Raw genomic sequence first — 26,215 nt, forward strand, 5'->3', positions numbered from 1 at the left:
CCTTCTTAAATCTTTTTTATCAGCTTTTTCATTCCTGCACCCTGGCATAATGACACAGGTATTACGTAAACAAGACACCTCAGAGGGCTGCTTATAAAAATCCAAGAGAAAAGATAAATATGTGATGATACACTGATATCTTGGAAATATGAGCTGCCGGTTTGTATTTTCTTTGTGGGATCGGATATTGGTTTTCGTGGTTTATTGACCTGGCAGGGAGAGATCTGACGAAACACCCGAGAACCTTACACTTTTTTTTTTTTTTTTTTGAAACCTCCTTGTCTACATGGAGAAATCTGGACATGGAATCGGAGAGCCAGAAAGACGAAGTCGTGTCCTTGCAGAACCCAAAGCAGATCCAGCCCTGGAAGTAAAAGCACACACCACCTTCCCAAAAGAAAAGGAGTTCGAATCCGTCTTCCCATGAGTTGCCCTGAGCCAGAACGCCAGGCTGACTAGTGAAGGAGGGGGGTGGGGGTGAGGCTGTGAAATGTGATGGTTATGTTCAACAAGGAGCTAGTGTTTTTTGTTGACTCGTGTTGAGGGTGGTGGGATCAGCAAGCACACCTTTGTATTCAGCTAATCATTCTTTCCCTTCTGTTACGATCTTTGCAGGATGTCATAGTCAAAACCATGTTACCTGGGAGCCACAGCATTGTAAATGCTCCGGAATGCTAATATTAATAAAGACCTTTAACTTTAGGGCACCATGAGCCAGACAACTAACTGGCATAGCAGGAATCAGGGCACTCATCCAATAGTATCTCTTAGGGAAGGTCTTTATAGTTCTCCTGTTGGCTCAGCTGAACACCTTCAAGTTAGTTTCCAAACCAAAGATCCATCAAATGTAAAAGTCCCTGTCCTTTAAAAAATTTTTTTCATAATGAAAAAAGTGTTTTGTTTTGTTTTCATAATGATAAAAATAGAATCACTGATAGAGGGCTACCTTGAGGTACAAAGCAAGTAAACCAGGCCCAGGGAAGGATGACAGTTTGCCAGGCTTTTTTAAAGAATTGTGATGAGAGTGAGGGGTTGGCTAAACCGGATGATGGGGATGAAGAAGTGCATGTGTTGTGATGAGCACACTGGGTATTGTATGGAAGAGTTGAATCACTATATTGTACACCTGAGACTAAAATTACACTGTGTGTTAACTATACTGGAATTTAAATAGAAACATAAAGAAAGATAATCAAGATGAAATAGACATTGCATAAAATTGACCATCTCAACCATTTGTAAGTGTACAATTCAGTGGCATTGAGTGCATTCACAGTATTGTGCAATCATCACCACTAACTATCTCCAGAACATTTTCATCATCCCGTTACACACTAACTTCCCATTCCCCCTGGCAACCACCATTCTACTTTCTATCTCCGTCAACTGGATTACTCTAGGTACCTCGTGTACATGGAAGTTCTCAGGCTTTTGTACATTTAGGACGCGTTCAATCTGACTACCATCTACTAAAATTTTTACAGAAGGAAAAGATAATCTTGGGCAGATAGTCCAATGTTCGTCACACAGGTGTGTGGCAATAGCTTGTTCTCATGTCCCTTACAGAAATTAGCATAACAGGGAAATGAGTGAAACAGAGCTCAAGACCCAGTCAGCTCTGTTGCCCAACAGAAGGAGCCATGGCTACGGCAATTTGTGTACAGTTTTACATTTTACAAAGCGTTTTAATTTGTAAGTTGTTTCTCACTTGATTCTCACCATGTCCTTTGAGGTATTTTTATTAGTCCCATTTTAATGATCAGAAACTGTGGCTCAGATAAATAAATTGTCTAAGGTTACGCAACTAATCAAAGGCGGCATCAGGACGTCGGCTCCAGGCTTTCGATTTTAAAACCTCAGTGCCTTCCACCATAGCACACTGTGAGCAATTATCACCTCTCTAGAGCCCAGGTAATCGCCAGTCCTCAGAAAAGGAAAGCTTCTCCAAATGTATCCCTAATTGTCAGTGCTCCATCTCGTTAGCTTGGAGACACATGGAAACCCTTGCCTGACCAGCCAGCCTCAGAAGTCTTGGTGTGGCATAATGGCCTGGCTCTCAGTGCCCTTTGGGTAGATTAGGGTCTAGACCAGCACCGTCCAGCAGAAATATGTGAGGCACAAGTGCAAGCCACAGAAGTTATTTGAAATTTTCTAATAGCCACATTAAAGTAAGAAGAATCAGATGAAGTTATTATTTTAAAGATTTTATTTATTCATTTGAGAGAGAGAGAGAGAAATAGAAAGGGAGGGGCATGAGCAGGAGGAGGGGCAGAGGGAGAAGCAGACTCCCCACTGATCAGGGAACTAGAAGCAGGGCTTGATCCCAGGACCCTAAAATGATGACCTGAGCTGAAGGCAGATGTTTACTGATGGAGCCACCCAAGCAACCCACAGGTGAAGTTAATTTTAAGAATAGATTTCAGTCTCCTGGTATATCTAAAACACTATCATTTCAATATGTAATCAACATACAAATTATGTGTAAAAACATGTTTTGCTGTTGTTGTTACTAAGTCTTCAAAATCTAGTGTGCATTTTACACTTCCAGCCATCCCAAGTCAGATGCTAAATTTTCATCAGAGGCATCTGATCTGAATTTAGATTTCATAAAAACTTCCAGTTGAAAAAGTAGATTCATATACCCAAGATGTTTCAACTGTATGTAAAAGTGTCCTCATGGCTGAATCAAGTGTCAGTTTTACTATTTAAATTAATTAAGGGATCCCTGGGTGGCACAGCGGTTTGGCGCCTGCCTTTGGCCCGGGGCGTGATCCTGGAGACCCGGGATCAAATCCCACGTTGGGCTCCCGGTGCATGGAGCCTGCTTCTCCCTCTGCCGATGTCTCTGCCTCTCTCTCTCTGTGACTATCATAAATAAATAAAAAATTGAAAAAAAATAAAATTAATTAATTAAAATGAAGGAAAATTTAAAATTCAGCCCCTCCTTAACACAGGCCACGGGTCAAATGCCTACTAGCCAGGTGGCTATCATGCCAGACAGCATAGGTCTAGGTGAACAGCTAAGGCCGGCCCAGACTGGACTAAGGACCAGTGAACTGGAACAGGAGGCAGCACATTTTTTTCTGTAAAGGGTCAGATAGTTAATATTTCTACCTTGCAGGCCATACAGTCTCTGTTGAAAGTATTCCACTCTGCCACTGTATGGTGAAAATAGCCACAGAATGAATGGGCAGAGCTGTGTTCCATTAAAACTTTCTGTAAAAAACAAGCCGCCCCCCAACCCCCACGCCCCCGCCCACGCCCCAAGCAAGCAAGCAAGCAAGCACCAACACACATAGTTTGCCAACATTAGTCCTGGTGCCTAGCTGTGCTATGGGTTTCGGAAAACAGCCAGATCTAGTGCCTAGCTTTCTGAGAGGAGGTTGTTAAAAGCTAGACTCATTGTATCTCCTTCCCTGTGTGTAATTACAATTTTGGCACCACTTGGCATGAAGACTGTAATGGACCTGAAGATAAAACGCTTCAGACTCTCTTTTCAGTGGGCATTTTGCGCATCATGAGGCAATTGCTTCATTGTGCTTTGAGGTCCATGTATTGAGAGCGGAGAAAGCTGGAAGAGTTTTGACAAAAACATGAATAGTGGGTGTGAATAATGTGGGAAACTCTGAAGAACCGCAAATTTCTATCACCCTCTGCTTGCTCCTCTGTCCACACAGTCAGAGAGAGACAGGCAGGAATCATGCCCATTTCACAGATGGAAAAATACATGATACTGTGTTAAGTCAGATGGACAGATGTCTCTTCATGCTTATTAGGTTATGTGGCATCCAACTGTTTTGATGGTAAAAGCAAAAGTAGATGTACATTTTGATTCATGGGCTGGGCCTTTCGATGTCCTGAATGGTGTTTGGGGAATAATTCCATCCAGAGTTGGTAATGTTTATTACAAAGCAGTCTCCACTTTTGACATCTTGATGTTTAGAAATGGTATTGGGACCAATGGAGGCAGAGAAAAGGAACAGGAAGGGATGACACAGGGATTGATTGGAAGGACGATGACAGCTCCTCTTGGTTCTTTAGGGTGGGGAAATATGAGAGCCTGGCCTCACAGAGATCTCTGAAGCTCAGCACTTGGGATGGGTTAATTAAGTGAAAAACAGTCATAGTTTGGGGTTCTCTTGTGCCTAAATCTTTGAGTCCAATACTTGTGGCAAGTGTGATGTACAGTTTTTGGAAGTGCTCAATTAATAAACTATATACTCAGAGTTTTGGCTTAGGGTCACCCTTTCTAAAATCAAGGTTTGAGGATGAACTGTATTTTTTTTTTTTTTAGATTGATTTATTTGTTTGAGAGAGAGAAAATGGGGGGAGGGGCAGAGGGAGAGAGAATCTCAAGTGGACTCCCTACTGAGCACAGAGCCCCATGCAGGGCTTGGATCTCACAACCTTGAGATCACAACCTGACCCAGAATCAAGAGTTGGACGCTTCACTGACTGCCCCACCCAGACACCCCAAGATTGAACTGTATTGAGTAACTTGATTGTGCCCAGTCATAGTTTGCAATAGTATCCACTGATAAAAATATTCAGCTTCCCCAGGCACATTTATGCAACTTTGCCTTCCCTCAAATTTTGCAGCTCTATCAAACATGCGGCACTGTGTGCATGTGGGAAAGATCTAAATCCCCATGATGTTTTTTGACTATGGAGATAATTATTTGGGGTAGCTGTTCTGATGACGGCTCACATGGAGGCTCAGCCCTGCAGCGCAGAGCTGTCTCTAATCGTGATTGCCTGTAATGATGATTACCCAAACTCTGGAATTATAACAATAGATTTTACAAAGTTAGAGCATAATTGCTCCCCTATTCCATATGTGGGCACAGTTTAAACAACTTTGATCTTTCACATGATCTCAGACTTCAGTTATTCAGCTTCTGAAATAGCAAAGTTCAGAGACAGTGGCTCTCAACTCTTCCCTTTTTCAAAATCATAGAGTGAGGCCCAGAGTTGTGAAAGCCATTCACCTGTAAGAGAAATAAGGGCTGAAGTTGGGTAGAGAAGAAACAGAACAGACCCGTGGTGTGCAAATCCCACCTCTGCCACCCAAGCAGCCACACATGGTCTGAAGAAAGTCGCTTATGTCTTAGGCTCGGTCCTCATTTGCAAGTCACTGTGAGTGTGAAGTCATCAGATCTGTTATCAGTTCTGTGGCCTCAAAGTAAATGATCAGAGTAGATACAAAGAGGCCTTCTGAATCTTTGCATTTTGCAGCCTTCCTTTGACATGCAAGTTTTTTTTGGAGAAGGTGATGAGAAATGTGGTGTTTTCACTAAACTAGAGATAGAGCTTTGCAAAGAAAAGAGTATGAAAGCGGAAAGAAAAGACAGGCCCCCAAAAGATGGAACATTGTGACTTTGGTACCACATGCTTCCGAGCAATTGTAGATGAATACCTTCACTGAATTTGCTCCAGTGGCTCTCAGCATTTAGCGTACGTTCGAGCCAGGTCCCCAACTTCCTTCTCTCTCCCCCCAGGGTCTGGATATAAAAGGGCGGGAATGGTCTGGGATCCACCGTTTTGAGGATTATCTCTGGTGATTTGGAGATAGATGGTTCAAGGCCTGTCTGTCTTGCCCTCTACCCTGTCACCGAGGGACTGCTTAATGCATGTGTCTGTGAGTTAATTTGTGGTTTAAAAACAAGAACAGAACCTCTGCTTCTGGCCTGCCCAGCTCAGATGGCCACAACCAGCAGAGCAGGCCTGACCTGCTGGGGAGGGAAAGAAGTGACGGCCGCTGGGCCCTTGACCATCGCCTTGAGTGTCCCCCTGTAATGTCACCTACGTTACTGCATCCACTGTCTGTTGGTCGCCCCCAGACTGACGTTATCCTAGTGAGCTAAGGCTGGCGTCTGCCCCACACTGGCTCCTTCAGGAGCCGTTGGAATGATCAATGAGGCTGAGCGGCCGGGCCCTTCCCTGGCCGCTGGTGAATCAGCTGTCGGCTGCCTCGGTTCGTTCCCTTCTCTACAGAGCAGGAAGCACTTGAGCCGGGGCTGACTCGCGTCTGGCTAATGGCCCTTCTGTGTCATGCATTGTCCTTGATGTCATACATCTTTCATACGTGAGCAGGCTGGAGCTCCTAAAGACGCTATAGCGGTAGGCCTCTCCCTTCTGCCAACCCACCCCCCCCCGCCCCTTAAGCCCTTGATGGGATTTTGGTTTTAGGGGTTTCTGCTTCAGAAGCAGAGCCAACACTTAAAAAAAAAAAAAAAAAAAAAAAACTGAGGTGAAACAGCACATAAAATTCATCATGTTAAGGTCAGGTCAGTGGCACCCAGTACATCCACAGTGTTGTGCAACCACCACCTCTATCCAGAAGCAAAACGCTTTCATCACCTCAAAAGGGAACCCTGTGCCCATTGTATTTGTTTGCTAGGATTGCCCATAACAAAGCACCACAGCCTGGGTGATTGAACAACCAGAATTTTATTTTATTTTATTCTTAAAATCAGGATTCCTATTTTATTTTTACCTATTTTTTCAAAAAGATTTATTTATTTATTTATTTACTTATTTATTTATTTATTTATGAGAGGCACAGAGAGAGAGGCAGAGACATAGGCAGAGGGAGAAGCAGGCTCCCCGTAAGGAGCCCAATGTGGACTCGATCCCGGATCCTGGGGTCATGCCCTGATCCGAAGGCAGATGCCCAACCGCTGAGCCACCCAGGTGCCTCAGGATTACTTTAAAAATATATATATTTTATTTACTTATTTGAGAGAGAAAGAGAACATGCAGGGGTAGTGGTAGAAGCAGGCAATCTGCTGAGCAAGGAGCCAAATGTGGGGCTCCATCCCAGGACCCCGGGATCATGACCTGAGGTGAAGGCAGACGCTTAACTGACTGAGCCACCCAGGCACCCCAAACAACCAGAATTTTATAGCCTCGTGGTTGTGGATGCTGGGAGTCCAGGATAGGGCGTCAGCAGGCTGAGTTGGTTCTACCTGAAGGCTGGAAGGGAAGGAGCTATTCCAGTGAGTCCTTTGCTTATAGATGGATGTCTTCTCTTTGCGCCTCTTCATGTTGTCTTCCTTCCAGGTGTGTCTGTGTGTCCACCTTGCCCCTGTGTGTAAGGACACTGGTCCTATTGAATTAGTGCGCACCCTAAGGACTTCATTTTAACTTGATGACTTTTGTAAAGACTGTCTCCAGACAAGGTCACATTCTGAATTACTGGGCTTTCAATGTAGGACTTTGGGGAAACAGAAGTCAACCCATAACACCCATTAAGCAGTATCAATATTAGTACTTCATTCCTTTTTTTGTGACTAAATGATATTCCATCCTAGTCAAACATTTATTTTTTGAACAACAAGGACAAAGCAATTGCCAGTGAAGTCTCCACCCTGTGGGTAGCTGAGCATCCTTCCTGTTAGAGGTGTGTGTGCCCATCTGCATAAGGTGGAGTGTGAGCTCAGGGTGTATCTCAAGAATCCCCAATCTGTAAACTTTTTCTTACTGTTTTCTTTCTTCTTTCTTTTTCTTTTCTTTTTTTTTAAATTAAAAAAAATTTTTTTAAATTTTTATTTATTTATGATAGTCACACAGAGAGAGAGAGAGAGAGGCAGAGACACAGGCAGAGGGAGAAGCAGGCTCCATGCACCAGGAGCCTGACGTGGGATTCGATCCCGGATCTCCAGGATCGCGCCCTGGGCCAAAGGCAGGCGCTAAACCGCTGCGCCACCCAGGGATCCCTCTTTCTTTTTCTTTTAAGATTTTATGTATTTATTTTGAGAGACAGAGAGTGGGGGAAGAGGTAGAGAGAGAGAGAGAGAGAGAATCTCAAGCAGGCTCCATGCTCAGCCCAGAGCCCGACATGGGGTTTGATCTCAGACCCCACAACCATGACCTGAGCCGAAACCAAGAGTCGGATGCTTAACCAACTGAGCAGCCCAGGCGCCCCACTGTCTTCCTTCTTGAAAGAGTTCCAGTTAGTCTTTACGAGCAAAAGTAGGAGCCAGACATACTAGGGGGAAGCAGGTCAAGCTGCTGATTGAAAATACATTCAAAGATAGATTTTATCTTTGATTTCTCTCTCTCCCTTTCCTCCTCTTATCCTCAGCACTCCTTCTTCCCCAAAATGTGCATAGTGAGTGCATGCATGTGTACACGTGTGTGCGCGCGTGCACACACACACACACTCGTGTTAGAAACATTCTAAGTGCGGATCATTCTCGGGAGGGCTGTGGCACAGGTAGTACTGCCCTTCGAGAAAACCAGCCTGCTGCTGTCTTTTATGTTGGTTATGTCATGGTCACTGGGTTTGGCCCTTCGGGCTGCCCTCAGACTAGAGGTTTTCTGATGTTCTTTAAGTCCCCTCTCTGCACCTGCCTCACAATGAAAGAGGGACCTTTGGAGGTATGTGTCCTCTCGGTCTTAGAACTGATGACACTGTTCATTTGTCCATTTCACCTGCCCCCTCAATTTAAAATCTATTTCTCTCTCTCTCTCTCTCAAATAAAAATAAAAATAAAATAAAATAAAATAAAATAAAATCTATTTCTCTCTCTTGTGGACAGACAGGAGATCTACATCTGTGCTGGCCTGGGCTCTTTGGGGAACAACCCAGAACAACCCATCATTATTTTGTTGCAGACTCAGGCTTCTTTTCCCCATTGCAGGGGCCTGGATGATGGGACACAATGTGTGTGTTCCTTCCCACCCAATCAGCAGGAGGGGCCACAGAAGGGTGGCATCATCCTGCCTCCTGGCCCTGAGCAGATATCCCTCTTGCAAAAATCATTTTACTCCCTCCTTCCTCTCTCTCTGTCTCCCTATTTTCTCCACCAAATGAGTTTTGCCCACTTTGAAAGATCACTGGGGGAAGATATGCCTTTTGGCCCTGAAGTTTTCAGAGAGGCAGGAAGGAAAGTAGAATAACACAAAAATGCAGCCAGGGCAGAGAATGTTCACATTGCATGTTGCTCCATATTGTCATCTTCCTGTAAGTACCTGTGGCTTCTGGAACCTCAGGCTGGGAGGCTCTACACTGTGGGTGGAATCGCACAGGACGGATGTTAAGGATGCAGTAGACTTTCCACATTGTGGATCAGCCTGTGGAGTACAGCTTTCTGTACTGGAGAAAGTACATCTGGAGTTTGTTAAAGCTTCCAGGTTTTACTGATGTCCAGCCACCCTTTAGAACTGCTGTTCCAGGGGACAGAGAGTTGAATGGTTTGACATAGGTGACGGAAAAGATAGGTGACATCTAATCCTCTTGTGCCCAGCAGTGCAGTTAATTAGGCAGAAAAGGGATAGAAATAACACATCCTGGCCTGTTTGTTGGCAAACAAAATAGGGCGTTAGCACCATTTAACCCCGTAGGGCCAGAGTGGAATGGGTGACTCCAGGGCTTCTTGCCGCTGCCCGTGGGTTGGGGGGCTGCTAGACCTGAGTCTGCCAGCCACCCCGGCAAGCATCACCCTGGCGATGCAAACTGTTCACGGGAACACGCCGTGTTCTACACTCGACTCACAACTGGTTCTTCTCTTCGCTCCGGAGGAAAAATAACACCAGGCCCATGTGTCTGCCTTCTTTTCTGGCAGAAAGTGTTGACTGTAGTTGATCGCTGCGCCTGCTGAAGGGGGGATGTTGTCAACGTCAAGCAGTGAGGCTGACCTCTCTGTCACTGTGTGTTTTGTAGTACAAAATCGGGCAGCTGTACATGATCAGCAAGCACAGCCACGAACAGAGCGACCGAGGAGAAGGGGTGGAGGTCGTCCAGAATGAACCCTTTGAGGATCCTCACCATGGCAATGGGCAGTTCACCGAGAAGCGAGTGTATCTCAACAGGTAAGTCATGGCAGCTGGACATCCACCTTTGGGCTCTCCCACCACACAGGAGCCTTCCAGCCCTACCCTTACGGCTGATGGGGGTGCTGTGTCTGGGTTAAAAAGGTGACTTGGAAAGTTATTACATCTGCCCTTTCCATCCACCAGTCTAGTTGCTTCCAAAACCAGAATCCCCTGCCTTCTGCAAAATCGTCCTCAATTGCATTTTCATTAAGGGGACCTTTCCTCTTACCTTCCCATCCCTTGGATGACATGTTAAGATGAAATCTGGTCTTCTCCCCTTGGGTCAGTGTTAGCAGTGGGAAAGAGATGGCTTTGCCTGTAAGTTGTAGAAGGGTGCCAAAGATGGTGGTGTGCCATCGGGATCTTGACTTGGTCCACCTTCCACGTACTGCCAAGCGATTGCTCAGGTGTTTGCAAAGGGCACAATAAATGGTCACCTGTGATCAAAGTGATATGCAATGCTGAGGGGGTTTCCATTTCTCAAGTGGACCCATCCTTCCCAAGGTAGAGGTTGCCATTGCTCCTTTGGAAGCGTAAAGAATCAAGGATTATAAACCAACACTCATCAGCTTTGCAGAGTGTATTCTTTACTCTCTTGCTGTTTTCTTACCATTAATGGCACAGTTGACTACTGGGGCTTGTCTGACCTTCTCCCTGCCCTCGACCCCTTTCCAGCCCATTTTCTTCCATTCTTCTCATCCGGGTCAGGACATTTGTATAGTCACATGAAATACATTTTATTGAAATTATCTGTCTGCTCTAGTGAACCAGTGTATGACTGGTTCGGTCTTTGCTTTCATTTTTTTGAATACTCTTTACCCTCACCTATGGCTTCTCCTATTGGCCCATATGTGATTATTCAGAACGCATTTTGAACATAATAATTGGACAGTGCCTTTGTTTATTCACTGACACTGACACTCATGAATATTTACTCATTCTCTGTGTCTTGACCATGAGACACTTCTGAAAGGAGCTGTGTTAGGATTCCACCATATTCTCATGGCCTCCACCTTCCAGCAGGCTGAAGTGGACTGTTCCCTCTTGATGGGGGAGCATTTGGATCCTGTCACTAGGATGTCTGGAAATCTCTAGGGCATTATCCTGACAGTGAAGGTCCTTGGGCTATTGAACTGGCTTGTTTTAATCTACCCAGGGATGCGGTATCGGGGAATTCCTGAGTCACGATGAAATGCAAATGAGATTGATCTTGTTCATCTATTAGGAGCTGTGAATTCCCAGGATTTGGAGCCAGTTCAGCCTCCAGCCAGCTGCTGATTTGCAAGAGTTGCTGAGCTCTGGGACTGGCCTGAGGATGACTTCCTTACATAGACTAGATTCTCAATATGCTGCTTTGGCATTCTTAGTGTGGAGGGTGAAAATCAAATATTGAGCGGGAGTCACCTCGGTCGAGCAAACAGAAGTGAGGGCCATGTAAGAAAATAGATAGAGACCTATGGGAAATTCCATTTTTTGGCAGATGATTGCCTTTTCCCAAATTATTGCTTAGGGAATGTTCCCTATGTACCAAATTCAAAAAAATTTTGAGAAAACTTTATATCTTTTCCTGAAGCAGAGCAAGAAGTGTCCAGCTGTCTCTGTCATGTCTGTTTTCTCTATCAAAATATATGATGTTTATTTTAAAGGAGAATAATAAACATTAGTAAGAGGGAAATTTGTTATAAATAGAATATCTGGACTTCCAGTAATAGAAACTAAAAAGATTAATGTGGACCCTCCCCCCCACCTCCTATGACAAACACAGGATGAAATATAACAATATAAAGCTGAGCTCAAAACAAAGAAAGGGAAATCCTCAGGTACGAGAAATAAAGAGGAAATGCAAGCCAGAGTGGAAAGCAGATGAGCTAATGCTCAGGAAGCTGGGATATGTCAGAACTGACATGTAGGGGGATGTCATGCCCGTAAAGGGACAGGAAATGAGGCTTTGGGTTCCTACAAATGGGGAGTTGGAGCTGAGAGTCATGCACAAAAATCATTCTTGGTAATTGAGTACTGAGAGAGAGTACCACTCAGAGGCACGTGTTGACAGAACTACTAAAGATTGTACTGAAGTAAAAGGAAACGGAACCCAAGAAAGAGGAGAGGAGAATCTAGAGGTAGTAAGAAACAAAGAAAGTGAAGGGTGCGTGGGGGGCTCAGTAGGTTAAGCATCTGCCTTTGGCTCAGGTTGTGATTGAGCCCTAAGTTGGGCTCCCTGCTCAGCGGAGGGTCAGCTTCTCCCTCTCCCTCAGACACCCCTCCCCCACTCATGCTCGCTCTCTCTCTCTCTTTCTCTCAAATAAATAAATAAAATCTTTTTTTTTAAAAGAAATTGATAAACATATAGGCAAATCTGCATGAGCATAGGATGTTTTTAAAATACTAATAATGAATAATTGGGAGTATATTTGTGGAATTTATTTTTATTTATTTATTTAAACATTTTATTTATTTATTTGACACAGAGAACACGAGTACAGGGAGGGGCAGAGGGAGAGGGAGAAGCAGACTCTTTGGTGAGCAGGGAGCCCGATGCGGGGCTGGATTCCAGAACCCTGAGATCCTGACCTGAGCCAATGGCAGATGCCTAGCCAAATGAGCCACCCAGGCGCCCCTATGTGTGGAATTTAAATAATGGACAAGAATAGCAGAAGAGGAGAGGGTAGTAATTACAGTAAAAGCATTTTAAATTGCTAATATTGTGTAAGAGGAGGAGAGAAATGTTGATTAATTAAAAAAACCTTTAGGGATCCCTGGGTGGCGAAGCGGTTTGGCGCCTGCCTTTGGCCCAGGGCGCGATCCTGGAGACCCGGGATCGAATCCCACATCGGGCTCCAGGTGCATGAGGCCTGCTTCTCCCTCTGCCTGTGTCTCTGCCTCTCTCTCTCTCTCTGTGACTATCATAAATAAATAAAAAATTAAAAAAACAAAACAAAACAAAACAAAAAAAAACCTTTAAGACACGTGTGCATATGCAAAGTGTAAAGATAACCTCTAAAAAAATAGTAAAGCAGTACATAACTTCCAAGAGAAAATGTGATCAATCCAATAGAATGTGGAAGAACAGAGAAAAGCTTATAAAAAGCATGGTCAACAGAAAACAGAGATTTGATGGTAAGATAAATCAAAATATGGTGGTCACAATAAAGGTATATGAGTTAAATGCTAAACCTGAACCTAGCTCAACAAATATAGGGCAACACTGACAAAATCATAGGTAGCCTAAAGTTATAATGGGAGATTTTAACATAACTGTTTAGTAAATGGTTAGAGCAAATCATCAAATTAATCTAGCAAACACAGAGCAGATGTAAACAGCAGAATTAGAACTTTGGTCTAGTGGACATTAATAGACCCTAGAACTAACATGATTTTCATACACACATGAAAATGTGCAAAAACTGACTACACACTAGGCTAGGAATCAATCTCAATACCAGAAAATCAATATCCTGTAGATGCTGTTTGCTGGTTACAAAGCATTACAATAAGAAACAGACAACAGCAAATCAACTTCCTCATTATATAGAAATGTAACAATCTCTAAATATTGTGTTATTGTGTTTGTTATGTTACTTTCCCAGCCACCTTTGCAGCAATGGATGACCATGTGACCTAGTTCTGGCTAATTGAGATGTAAGATTTTCCTCCCTGATGAAAACAGGAGGGGATCCAGGCTGGCTGGGTGGGTAGAGCATAGGACTCTTGATCTGAGGTTATGAGTTTGAGCCCCACATTGGGTGTAGAGATTACTTAAAAATAAAATCTTTAAAAAGAGAAAGAGAGATGTCTAAGAGCTATAATGTGATTCTAAGAAAGGGAGGAGATAAATGGAGACTCCTGGGAAGGTAACTGGCAGGGTCTACCACATGGACCTTGGCAGTAAAACTGACAATAATAGTGCAAAAAGGAAACTTCTAGACCAAGTTCAGTGAAGAATACAGATGTGAAAAGCCTATTGACAGATCATTTGCAGATCAAATACCCCTGAGTATAATAATAATAATAATAATAATAATAAATCATGACTCAACAAGACTGTTAACATCAATATGAGGATTCAGCAAGATTGCTGGGAGGAAAAAATCCATGTACAAAATCATCATTATTATTATACAGCAGGAACAATAAATGGAAAATATAATTTTAAAAAATTCCATTATAGTAAAAAAGGATAGGCAAAGAAATTCAAAGTTACTCCATAATAAATCTACAATATATAAAACATCTTTTTGGAGAAAAATATAAAACATTAGTTTATCTTTTTTAAGTAGGCCCCACACCGGACATGGGGCTCGAATTTGCAACTTTGTGACCAAGAATTACATGCTCCAACGACTGAGCCAGCCAGGTGTCCTGGTGGGGGACATTTTCTTAAACCCTGGACAGAAGTGGGGCACCTTGGCAGCCCGGGTGGCTCAGTGGTTTAGCGCCACCTTCAGCCCAGGGTGTGATCCTGGAGACCCAGGATGGAGTCCCACATTGCGCTCCCTGCATGAAGCCTGCATCTCCCTCTGCCTGTGTCTCTGACTTTCTCTCTCTCTCTGTGTTTCTCATGAATAAATAAAATGTTAAAAAAAAATCTTTAAAAAGAAGTGGGGCACCTTGGTGGCTCACTGAAAAGAGCACATGACTGTCTTGGGGCGGTGAGTTCAAGCTCCACATAAAGCTTACCAGAAAAATAAAAACTAAAGCAAAAAACCCTGGACAAGTGGCAAGGTTCATGGATAGAAAATGCTAATATATTATAAAGATGCCATCAATTCCCAAATCAATTATAAATTTAATGCAAATCTAATTAAAATGCCAACCAGGTTGTTTTTAAAATAGAATTTGAAGTGTGCCTGAGTGGCTCAGTCAGCTAAACATCTGACTCTTGATTTCAGCTCAGGTCGTGATTTTAGGGTTGTGAGATGAGCCCTGGGATAGGCTCACCCTGGGTGTAGCACCTGCTTAAGATTCTCTCTCTCCCTCTGCCCTTCGTCTTACCTCCTCCTGTCAACCTCCATTTACCTGTGCATGTACAGGTGCTCTCTCTCTTAAAAACAAAAATAGGGAGCACTTGGGTGGCTCAGTCAATTAAGTGCCTTGGGCTCAGGTCATGATCCCAGGGTCCTGGGATAGAGCCCTACATGGGGCTCCATGCTCAGCAGGGATCCTGCTTCTTCGTCTCCCTCTGCCACTCCCCCTGCTTGTCCCTCTCGCTCGCTCTGTCAAATAAATAAATAAATCTTTTTAAAAAATAAAAATGTTAAAAAAATTAAAAAATAAAAATTGATTTTGAGACTATAATCCTAAAACTCCTAATTATCATAGCTTTATAAAGAGCCTTGATAATCTGGTAGGTCAAGTCCCTTCTTCTTATTCAGCTTTTTCCAAAATTGTTCATATGAATTTTAAGATTAGAAAGCCACCAAGTGGTATGAAGAATGACTGAAGAAACCAAGGATATTCAACATAGAAAAGCTGGACCCAGGCTGTGTAAAGGTGTGGGCAGGTGGGAAAAGAATTAGGCCTGTATATTCTATAAGACCTCAAAAGTTACCAGTTGGACCAAGAGCAAGGGATGAGGATGCCAGGAGAAAGGGCGAGGCTCAGTTTATGGAAGGAATGTAAGTATGTGAGCTGTGTGAGGACATACTAGGATGCCTTACAGTCAATTACACTGGTACTGGGGATGCTTCAGCATGAGCAGAGCACCCACTTATCGGGCTGTCCTTGAGCAGATTTAAACATCAACTAGTTGTTAAACTGGGCATCCTTTCAGATCCTTTTCAACCCTAATTTTCTATGCTCAAAGTAAGTTGCGGACATTATCCTGACTTACCTCCAGCATATATAAATGAATGACCAATGAGGCACAGGAGAAAAGTACTCTGCATTCTCTTTGCACAAATCTGAACCAGGTCCATCATTTTAGAATTTAAAAGGCTCTTGGAAAAATAAAAATAAGAATAAAAATAAAAATAAATAAATAAATAAAAGGCTCTTGGAATATTTAGAAGTATGGCACATATCTTAGAACCAGGGAGATTATGGCTTAGTAAGAGAAAAAGAAAAAAAAATGGATATGTGACATGCTATAAAATAATAAGACAGATTTTCATAATCATAAAATAAAACCAAATCCATTATTTTGATATTCAGAAACTGGAGCCACTTTGCTTTCACGTGTCCTGCATGCACAGGTCTTGGGACTGTCATGTTGGCCAGGCTGCTTCATAATTGAAATTCATTAAATGGGTATTTATTGAACCTTACAATGCATAACAAATTGTTCTGGTATTGGAGAGAATCTCTTAATAAGTAAGACATGGCCCTTGCATTTTGATCAGAGTAGGGGCTAGGCTGACTGGTTCTAGCATTTGTGAATTCATCTGTCCATCTCGTGTGTGATGTCAGGGAGGAAAAGCTTTTCTCAGCCCACTTAGGCTCTGTCAGTAGGGACTGCAAATTAAACTGAAATTGACAGATGAATGGGAAAAAAGACCAAGTTTTATTTGTCAATGTATATGGGACCACCCAGAAAAATGAGACTCAAATAAGCAATTAGAATTTGGGGCTTATATACCATTTTATTTTATTTTATTTTATTTTATTTTATTTTATTTTATTTTATTTTATTTTATTTATTTTATGATTTTATTTATTTATTCATGAGAGACACAGAGAGAGAGAGGCAGAGACACAGGCAGAGGGAGAAGCAGGCTCCATGCAGGGAGCCCGACGTGGGACTCGATCCCGGGTCTCCAGGATCACACCCTGGGCTGAAGGCGGCACCAAACCGCTGAGCCACCCAGGCTGCCCGCTTATATACCATTTTAATAGAGGTGGGGGAGAAAAGGCACTTCTGGAAAAACAAATGGCTTTTTTGAAAAATAAACAGGGCTTTTGGTGGATGGATAGGAGATAGTTTTGTGACTGTCTGTTTAGGCAATTTCTTATCTTCTTGCTCCTCATCTTTAGTGAGAAGAGTCAGTGTTCTTTGGTTGGGAAACTCCTGGGGAGGGCATTAGGACAGTTGAATTCTTTCAGGAGGCTCTGCTTTTATGCAGATAAGGGGAGTTCAGTAAAAGCATCTTCCTGCAACTGTTGATTCTCAAATGTCTTCAGCTCTGGAGAACCCTTATGCCACTGCGAGTGGCATCTTATAGACCCCTTTACCAGCCACAGCAAAGTGGGTTCTGAGAGTTGAACTGGCATTAACCAAGATGTCCTAGTGCCTATTTAATAATTTACACCAAGAAATATCATTGTCCTGTGAACCTGAATTCATGAGCTGGCAAGTGGAATTTCTTCCTTACGCCAATCTATATGGGAAGCCAAATCACATTTAGATATTGGTTTATCACTCTATTACCAAAGCATCTGTTAGAGCCTGGAGTTACTCAAAGTCTGTGTAGGCAGAGCCTTCTCTCGGGGTCTGACTTGAGCAGAAAGGACATTTCATGGAGGGATGTTAGTGACCCACAGAATTATCTGCAGGCTTGGGAAGGGGCAACTATCAGGGCAGCTCCAATAAGCCACGACGGCAAACAGATGCTTCATTTTGCTGTTGTCATCACAACAGCCATGGATAGGTCCAAATTGTCCCTTTTTTTCTATCACTTATCCCCAAATCCCAACCATAAGTATCCCATTGAGTTTCCAGTCCAGGCTTGGACTACCACTGAGAGAGGAGAGGGACTTCCAGACTGCTTTCCAAAGCGGCTGCATTTTGCATTCCCTCCAGCAATGTGTGAGGATTCCAATTTCTCCACATAATCACTGACACTTTGTATTGTCTGTCTCTTTGATTCTAGCCATCCTCTTAGATGTGAAGCAATCTCACTTTCGATTGGCATTTCCCTCATGACTAATGATCGTTGAGCATCCCTTCTTGAGCTCACTGCCCTTCCTACGTCTTCTTTGGAGACATGTGTCTTACCCTTTTCTCATTTTTAAATTGGGTATAATGCCTTTTTAAAAGGCCATTCCAATGGTTAAGCATCTGCCTTCGTCTTAGGGCATGATCCCAGGGTCCCAGGATCAAGTCCCATGTCGGGCTCCCTAGAGGGAGCCTGCTTCTCCCTCTCCCTATGCCTCTGTCCCCCTCTCTCTGTCTCTTGTGAATAAATAAATAAAATCCTTAAAAAAAAAAATCCATTCGTTTCTTGCTGGCCTGTCATCTCCCAGGGACTGTGGGGGTGCTCCATGATCTGGCTCTCTCTACAGTTTTGGGTGCACAGTACATTTTGGCAGCTGCGTAATATGCTTGGAACGTTACACTAGTTCTAATACTTTAGTACATTTGGTCGTTGTCCTTGGGCCTTCGATCCAGTTCAGTTAACCAAATAAGTGGTATTTCTTGGCTGGTCTTCAAAAATCCTGGTTTCAACTGGCATCCAGGGAAAGGAGGCAAGATACTAATCAGTCTCTGGAATAGCAATTCTAAATAAAACCCATCGCCCAGAATCATGTGAGGATGGGGCTTTTCTTTGGTCCCCTTGCATTTTCTCTTCATCTGCAGCATCTCTCTGATGCCTCCCCATGAAGCCCATGAGGGGAGGGAAGCAGGGGTGAGGGTGGAGGGGCACTGGAGGAAAGATGGAGCCTATTTTTAGGCTTGTTTTTCAGTCATGAAGTGTCATGTTCTTCCCTACCACGGCTGCTGGATTAATTAGGCTGTGCTGGCAGCTGCCAGTCAGGGAGGGTTGCCAGCTTATAATGGTGATTCCGCCTAATGCCTGAATCGATTTGCATGAAGAAGACATTTCTCCTGTTACATGGCTCTTGCCTTCTAGGGCAACCTCTCCTGGCCTCTGTGTTTCTGGGTAGGAGAGGGTACTGCTTCTTTAAGCTACAAACTGGGTTTGACTGGACAAGCAAAGCCACCAGCTGGTAACTCTACCTACCAGCTCATTGGTCCAGCTCCATTGCCAGGGCTTGGGTCTCTCACGTTTCCTCTTTCTCCTTCCAGATCTGCCAAGCAAGCCAATCTCATTTCTTAGATCTTGCCCAAAGTAAGAGCTCAGTGCCCAGAGCTTATATGGCACCAGGAGAGCCCACTGCCCAGGCAACAGGTCGTAGAGAAATTGTCAACGATTCTGACCCGAGAGCTTATTCCCTTGCTATTTTGAATGAATCTTATGGTCACTATTGAATATCCAGAGCCAACTGTTTTTCATTCAGGAAATAGTTATTGTTGCCTGCTGTGTGCCAGGCACTGTTCTAGGTGTCGGGCATACAGCGATGAGCAAAACAGAGATTCCCTATCCTGGGGAACTTACCTCCTAGTTGGGAGTGACAGTGCACAATAGCCATAATGTATAAGAATATCAGATATTTTAGAATATTTCGTTTTACAGGGGCACCTGGGTGGCTCAGTCAGTTAAGTGTCAACTTTTAATTTCAGCTCAGGTCACGATCTCTCAGAGTTGTGAGATCGAGACCTGTGTCAGGCTCTTCACTGGGCAGGGAGTTTGCTGCTTGCTTAGGATTCTCTTTCTCTCTCTCCCTCTCCCCCTTCCTCCTTTGGCCTCCTCTCTCCCCACTCCTGTGTGCTCTCTCTTAAAAAAAAAAAAAAAAAGCAAAGAATATTTAGTCTTACATGTTCTATGTGGATGTGTATTCGATATGTGAATATTGACTATATTAAATAAATGAGATTGATTAATTTTTAGTATTTCTTATACTGGGGAAGTAGAGCCTGTAAGGGACTTCTTCCCAACATACCTTACAATTTATGCTATTCTGTTCTGCTCCCATCTCAGTCCTTAAGAACATGCCAGAGATTTTTATGCTGCCAGGGTCCCTCCCTCCTTCACCTTCTCCCATGGGAATTCCCAGGAACAGAACATAGGCCTGGCTGGATATTTTTTATTTATTTAAAGATTTATTTATTTATTAGAGAAAGAGAGAGAGCACACACACAAGCAGGGAGAGCAGGAGAAGGAAAAGCAGGCTTGCCTTGGAACAGGGAGCCCATGCGTGGCTCCATCCCAAGACCCCAGGATCATGACCTGAGCCGGAGGCAGATGCTTTACCGACTGAGCCACCCAGGCGCCCTAGGCCTGGCTGGATCTCAAAAAACCAGAGCATCCAGTCAAGCATGTGCCACCTGGGTTCTGCCTCTGTCCCGACCAGTGCTGTTGGCACACATGGCCGGCTCCCCTGGGTGCTTCCCAGCATGCTAGCCATGTTACCATAAAGCTGTCCAAGCAGAGCCTTCCAAGAAGCGACACAAGGGAGGCCTCTTTTCCCGGAATCCCAATGCAAAGTGCCCTTCTAAGTAGAGAGTGTGGTGGTGGTGTCTTAAGTGCAAGAAACTCCCCGCGGGCGAAGCCCCCAACAGCCTTGTTTCTCACAAGTGATGCCTCTAGTCTGGAAATTCTGCTCATCTCTTTGCTGCCATGTCAAGAATTACATTAAGAGCTGAACTAAAAGACCAGCCAGAACAACCATTAGGACGAGTAAGTGAATAAATCACAGCAGCTGGAGAAGAAATGGAAAGACCTCAGAGGTTGCTGTCTGCAGAACCGGATAGATACAATTGATTATTATCAGATAATCGTCAAATGCCAAGTTTGAAACAAAAGGTCAGAATATCCCTCCTGGACCAGTGGAAAATGAGGTTATAAAAGGTAGCTTAGTCCTTTTTAAAAGTCACGGATGTGGGCTGAGGTTATTTGAGCATAATTCTCAGCACAGGCAGCAGCAGGCTTCAGGGGCCCCGCGGAGGAGAAAAGCCCGAGTGCAGGGAACTCAGAGGGGCTGTCTTTCTGCTGGGAATGTTTTAAGTCCAAAAGGTGATTGATTATAGTGCTGCGTATCCTGCATGAGTTGGTGGATAAAACAGCTCAAATAAAGATTCTTCTGAAGACCATCATAATTCTGATCCCTGTTGGGAAAATGAAATTAGACTCCATTTAGACCACATTTGGCCTAATGATGTTCAGTGCCTCCTGGGGTCAAAAAATATTCCCAGATGAGCATAAATTGCAAAGAGAGATTAGATATCAGGGTGAATCTGGTGATAATCTGGCTTGTAAAGCGCCAGAAGCTTCTAATGGAGGGACGGTTTAGGTTTCCATTCCGGAAGCTCTTTATGAAGTAAATAAACACTCTTAACCTGAGATCAGTTCAGATTATGCCTGCATAATGGGGCCTCCTTATCCAGGTCAGTTGTAATTTAGGGAGACCCAGGGAATACGTGAGGAGGTTTCAGTGACAGGTCCTATCCACTTAGGTCCAGGGCCGGGTTTCCCCATCTTGGCTCTGTTAATATTTGGAACCAGATAATTCTTTGCTGTGGGGCTTCCCTGAGCCTTGTAGGATATTGGAACAACATCCCTGGCCTCTACCCACTAGATGCCTGCCCCTGTCCCCCCTACCTCCCAGTTGTGACAAACAAAAAATGTTTCCAGACTTGGCCAAATGTCCCCCCACCCCTGGGGGTGTATGCAAAATTCCCCCTCTGCCCCATTGAGAACCACTGCTCTGGGTTGACCACCATACTAGTTTGCCCTGGCCTGAGGAATTTTAGCATGGAGGACTTCCAGTGCTAAAAGCAGGACAGTCTCATGTAGACTGGGATGAGCTGGTCACCCGCTGTGTCATCGATGTGTTCTATACCCTACTAAAAATTTTTAAGTGAAAAACCAAATGTTTTTGAAAAGTCTGTCTTCAGGGGCTATTGACAAAGGTGTTTGGGAAATGGTATTCTTCCACATCAGAATTTCCAATTCTGTAAAGGTTCAGAGTTTTTTGTTTCATTTTGTTTTTAAGATTCTATTTATTTGAGAGAGAGAAAGAGAGAGTGAGAGAGCACGAGCAGCAGGGAGAGGTAGAGGGAGAAGCAGACTCCTCACTGAACTGGGAGCCCAACAAGGGACTTGATCCCAGCACCCTGAGATCATGCCCTGAGCCCAATGCAGATGCCCAACCAACTGAGCTGCCCAGGCGCCCCAAGGCTTCAGAGTTGTGTCCTCTTTTCCCTCAGTGTCTCTGAAGCCTGAGCCATGGTGACAGGGGCCATAGGAAGGTCTGGTCCCGGCCAGTGGACCAAGTGGACATGATTCAGACCATGCCGCCATTCTAGAAGAGACTCTTTTTGACACCTGGTAGTGAGTTTGAGTGACAGACTTCTCCTTAGAATCGTAGGCTGTGTGACAGTGTACATCATGAAAGTGACAGCAGCGGCAGGGACTAATTTAATTCCATTTTCCTCTGCAGCCCTGATAAATCATTGCCACAGGGAAAAATAAATTTTACTTCCTCAGACAAAAACGATTTGAATAATGATGTGCTCTGGGGAGAGTGGGGGCTGAGAGAAGGTCTGTTAATGGGGCTTAAAATATTTGACTATCATGTCATGGAACTCGTCGCCGACGCCTCCTGGGCCCGGCCTGGAAGATGGCTTATGCCAGGAGAGTCTCCTTCCCGGACTCATCAGAAGAGTCACATAAAATGCTATCAGCCATCTTGGCTAAATGTGTCTTTTTAGGGTGCCTCTTTGGAGAAGGTAATTGACTCTAGCACAGTATATCCTGCGGGAGTTGGTGGATGAGACACGTAGAATGAAGATTCTAGAGGCTGGGGTCCTGACCGTGTGCAAATAGGAAAAAAAAGTCTCGACATGAATGGAAAATTGCCACTGTTTTTCATCCTCCTTCCAGAAAAATGATCGTTGCTTAGGAATGTGGTTCTGCTGGGAGGCTTTTTAAGTGATAAAGGGAGTGATTTATGGAGGGAGGGCGCTGTGCGTGAGGAGCCTAATGCATCTGGGGCGGGTGTCGTGGGGAGGTGGGCAGTCCTTCCCCCAGGGGGACAGGGGAGAATGGGCCCTGCTGCCTGGAGGGACACATGTGTCCTTTGTCTAAGCTAAACAATGCTGAGGTTTCTTTGGGGGGAGATTCCATAATTCTGGTTACAGTCCTTTAAAGGCACAAGGAAAGCACTTGCCTGTGCTTGTGTAGAAGGCCCGTCTTCCTGCCCCACCCCCTGGCAGGCATTGGCATACATCTCTGGGCCTGGGGGCAAAGAGGAGGGAACCCGGGTGGGGGGGGACATGCGCTGGGGCCTGTTCCCTCAAGCAAGCCCCATGCGATGTTCCCACTCTAGACGTCAACCCTGGTTGCTCCCCACCTCCAGCGACAGAAGAAATAAATCAAAGGTAAAAGCTATAAAAACCCCTGTCAGGAGGCAGCCCCTTCCTTTCGAGCGGTATGAACGTAAAGTAAATGAGCAGATCCCGCCGAGATGATTTCCTAGGAGGGTAACGTTCTGCATTAGAGCTTCGAGAATTGTGCTGCGGATTATAAAACCTGCATAAAACCGCCCCAGCCCGGAGGCCCCAGCCCAGCCCGCAGGGGAGAGAGCGCCTTGGCCTCATTTGACACTCAGCCGGCTTCGGGGGAGCTGTGAGTCCCCCTTTAATTTAACCCTGATAAAGGGCCCAGAGCTTTGGGTTAGGTCCGGCCAGCCATCGAAAATACAGATTTGTCTTTTTTAAAAGCAGGTCCTGGACACTGTCAGAAATAAGAGAAACAATCTGAGAAGACGTAAAAGATGCACAGTGTCTTTCTGGCCCCGGTTGTCATTTAAGTTCCACGTCCTAAGAGGGGTTGGGGATTTGGGGTCTCAGTAGCTTGATGTCGCCGGTTCCTACTTTGTATGGGCTTGGAACTCGCAACTGCCCGGTGGTGTGTCATTGGAGGGGCTGATGTCGCACTGGGCACCAGAAAGAGCAAAGAAACACAATAGAAGTCTCTGGAAAGACACAACACCCCCCTCCCCCCGAGGCATAGCGCTGGGGTGGGGGTGAGGGGAATGATAAAGTCATGCAGACATATTTAAGGAAAATATGATCCTATTTATGTAAATGTCACAGTTAAGGAATTCTCTGGGCCTGCACTATGCTGTAGCGTGTGCCTCCGAAGGAAAACAAAACAAAATAAAACAAAACTTCATTAGTCTTCGGTTTACCAAGGGTCTTGAGACCTGTGCCCCTGGGTTTCCTTTGTTTTAAGAATTTGTTTTCTGCGAATGGCTGCCCGGGTTCTTGCTCCAGGGAATGGCTCTGCCACTGCATTATTTTCCAGTGGCTGTCCCAACAAATCCCCCCAGCTGGGTGGCTTAAAACCACACGGATTCGTCCTCTCTCAGTTCTGGAGGCCAGAGTCTGAAATCAAGGTGTAGGCAGTGTTGGCTCTTGGAGGGGGGGCTCCCGGCACGAAGCTGTCCCACGCCTCCCTCCCAGCCCCTTGCAGCGTCTGGTGTCGGTGGCAATCCTTGGCGCTCCTTGGCTTGTTGGCTGTGTCACTACAGTCTCTGCCTCTGTCTTCACTGGCATACCCCGCCCTGTGGGTACCTGTCTCCAGATCTTCCTCTCTCATGAGGACACCAGTCCCTGGAGTGAGGGCCTTACCCTAAATCCAAGAGGATTCCACCTAGAGGTCCTTAATTACATCTACACAAGTCCTGCCTTCAAATAAGGTTAGATTTGCAGGTGCTGGGGGTTAGGATTAGGGTGAGGGTTAGATCTTTGGTGGGGCATCCAAGTCCACCGACCACAGTCATCAAACGGCTCTATTTTGTTATTCTTCACATCTCTACAACACAACCTCACATCTCTACTGTTCACATCTCTTCTGTTGCTACTGTCTGTTACTTTAGCTCATTTTTAAAACCTCTCACTCTCACGGATTGTTAAGCTGAGGCCTGGCTCTAACATTTGCCCCAGCACCTACCGCCCTCCGTATTTGGGTTTGAACATCCCATTCTACCCCTTCTGCCATATGACTCTTAAGAGACCAAGGCCAGGCTGGCCAAACCCTCCCAACAGGGCACTTGCCAGGTGCTGAAATCTTATGTCCTTGTAAATCAAATCAAAGAGGAGAGGTTAACAACCCCGTGAGCCCCCCAACCCACCCCCCACCACACACACACACCAGGCACCTGCCCTCCCACATTTTAAGAGCATATGAAATATGCACAGAGAATGGTGAACTCTGGCAAAGACCAGAGGGATGGGGAAGGGATGGCCTGTGGAGCGAAGGGCTGCCGAGGAGAGCCTCTGCTTTCTCCAGCAGTTTATCCAGAAAGGTATGGGGAGCATGTGAGGCTCTGGGCAGACTTTTTCTAATGGTCTTTTTTTCTCTCTCTCTCTCTCTCTCTCTTTCCTCTTAGCAAACTGCCTAGCTGGGCTAGAGCTGTTGTTCCCAAAATCTTTTATGTTACAGAAAAGGCTTGGAACTATTATCCGTACACGATTACAGGTAAGTCCTTTTTATAGCCGGTGTATCACGTGTAGTGATAGGACATAGTGGTGGTCAGATTTCACTGATTTAGGGTTTGTTATCCAAGCAAACTCTCTCTACTTGGGAGAGCTCTGTAGTATCTGCCCCCTTACCTGGAGCCTTCATCCTTTTAGGTCAGTGCTCTTCCTAGCAGTAGGGGGAGAGGGGTGGGGGTTCTGGGTGTTGGTGGCTGGTAGGAAATTAAGATAAACCATTCCATCTTCCTTTTTAAAGTGATTGTGATAAATAGCTTTATGGAGAAGGAAGGTGAAACTCCTTTTACTGATACATCTAGAGTTTTTGTTATCCTTATTCTTCCTGTTTCTTCAGTAGTCCCCAAGTAATTTTGGGATGTGGTTTATTTTGATTTATTTTACAGCCCCTCCTCCTAAGAGCCCCACCCCACCCCCAAACCTTGACTATAATTTATGTAAAAGTTTTTTTTTTTTAAGATTTATTTATTTATTTATTTATGATGGACATAGAGAGAGAGGCAGAGACACAGGAGGAGGGAGAAGCAGGCTCCATGCCGGAGCCCGACGTGGGACTTGATCCCGGGACTCCAGGATCACGCCTTGGGCCAAAGGCAGGCGCTAAACCGCTGAGCCACCCAGGGATCCCCTCTGTAAAAGTTTCTATTGGGTCTCTCTGCCCCAAACTGCTTCCTTTGCAGTTGGATAATATAATTTTAAAATCACATTCCCTCTCATTTGTGGTGGAATGATGACAAACTCTGTGCTGAGACTGATGTAGAAACTTGGGCCCTCAAATCTGGAAGGTTTGGTTTTTGCCCTCAAACATGAAAATTCAAGCTCCCACTTGAATATTATCATAACAGGCTCTTCTTATTGGTTTTGAAAGCTGCTTTTCCACTTAAAAGATTTCCTTTGTGGTTAATGAAATACTCCACTGGAATTATTAGTCTTTAATTCAGCTTTTATAATGCCGACTCTTTGGTTTTTAATTAGCCACAAACATATAGGCTAATTGAATCTTGTCTTACAGTCCTTATCTGGCCAACCACAGGAGTATCATCTGAAAGATTTTCAAGAGCAAATATGGAGATATTGATGAAAGTTCAGTTTTTGAAATGTTTTGTTAGCATATTTTTAATA

The 26,215-nt window shown here is 44.6% G+C and overlaps 1 protein-coding gene across 1 annotated transcript in view; it reads left to right on the forward strand.

Annotated features, from left to right (window-relative positions):
- Positions 1-271: 271 nt before the first annotated feature.
- The window catches only part of PITPNC1 (phosphatidylinositol transfer protein cytoplasmic 1), a 133,373-nt gene continuing 107,429 nt past the window's right edge, over positions 272-26,215 (forward strand). Inside the window, exons 1-3 of the mRNA XM_035720651.2 lie at positions 272-370; positions 9,668-9,816; positions 24,991-25,079. Coding sequence (XP_035576544.2) covers positions 287-370; positions 9,668-9,816; positions 24,991-25,079 — 322 coding nt within the window. The 5' untranslated portion in view covers positions 272-286. The remainder of the gene's footprint in view (positions 371-9,667; positions 9,817-24,990; positions 25,080-26,215) is intronic.

Source organism: Canis lupus, chromosome 9 (assembly GCF_003254725.2).
Source record: "Canis lupus dingo isolate Sandy chromosome 9, ASM325472v2, whole genome shotgun sequence".
Lineage (NCBI taxonomy): Eukaryota > Metazoa > Chordata > Mammalia > Carnivora > Canidae > Canis > Canis lupus.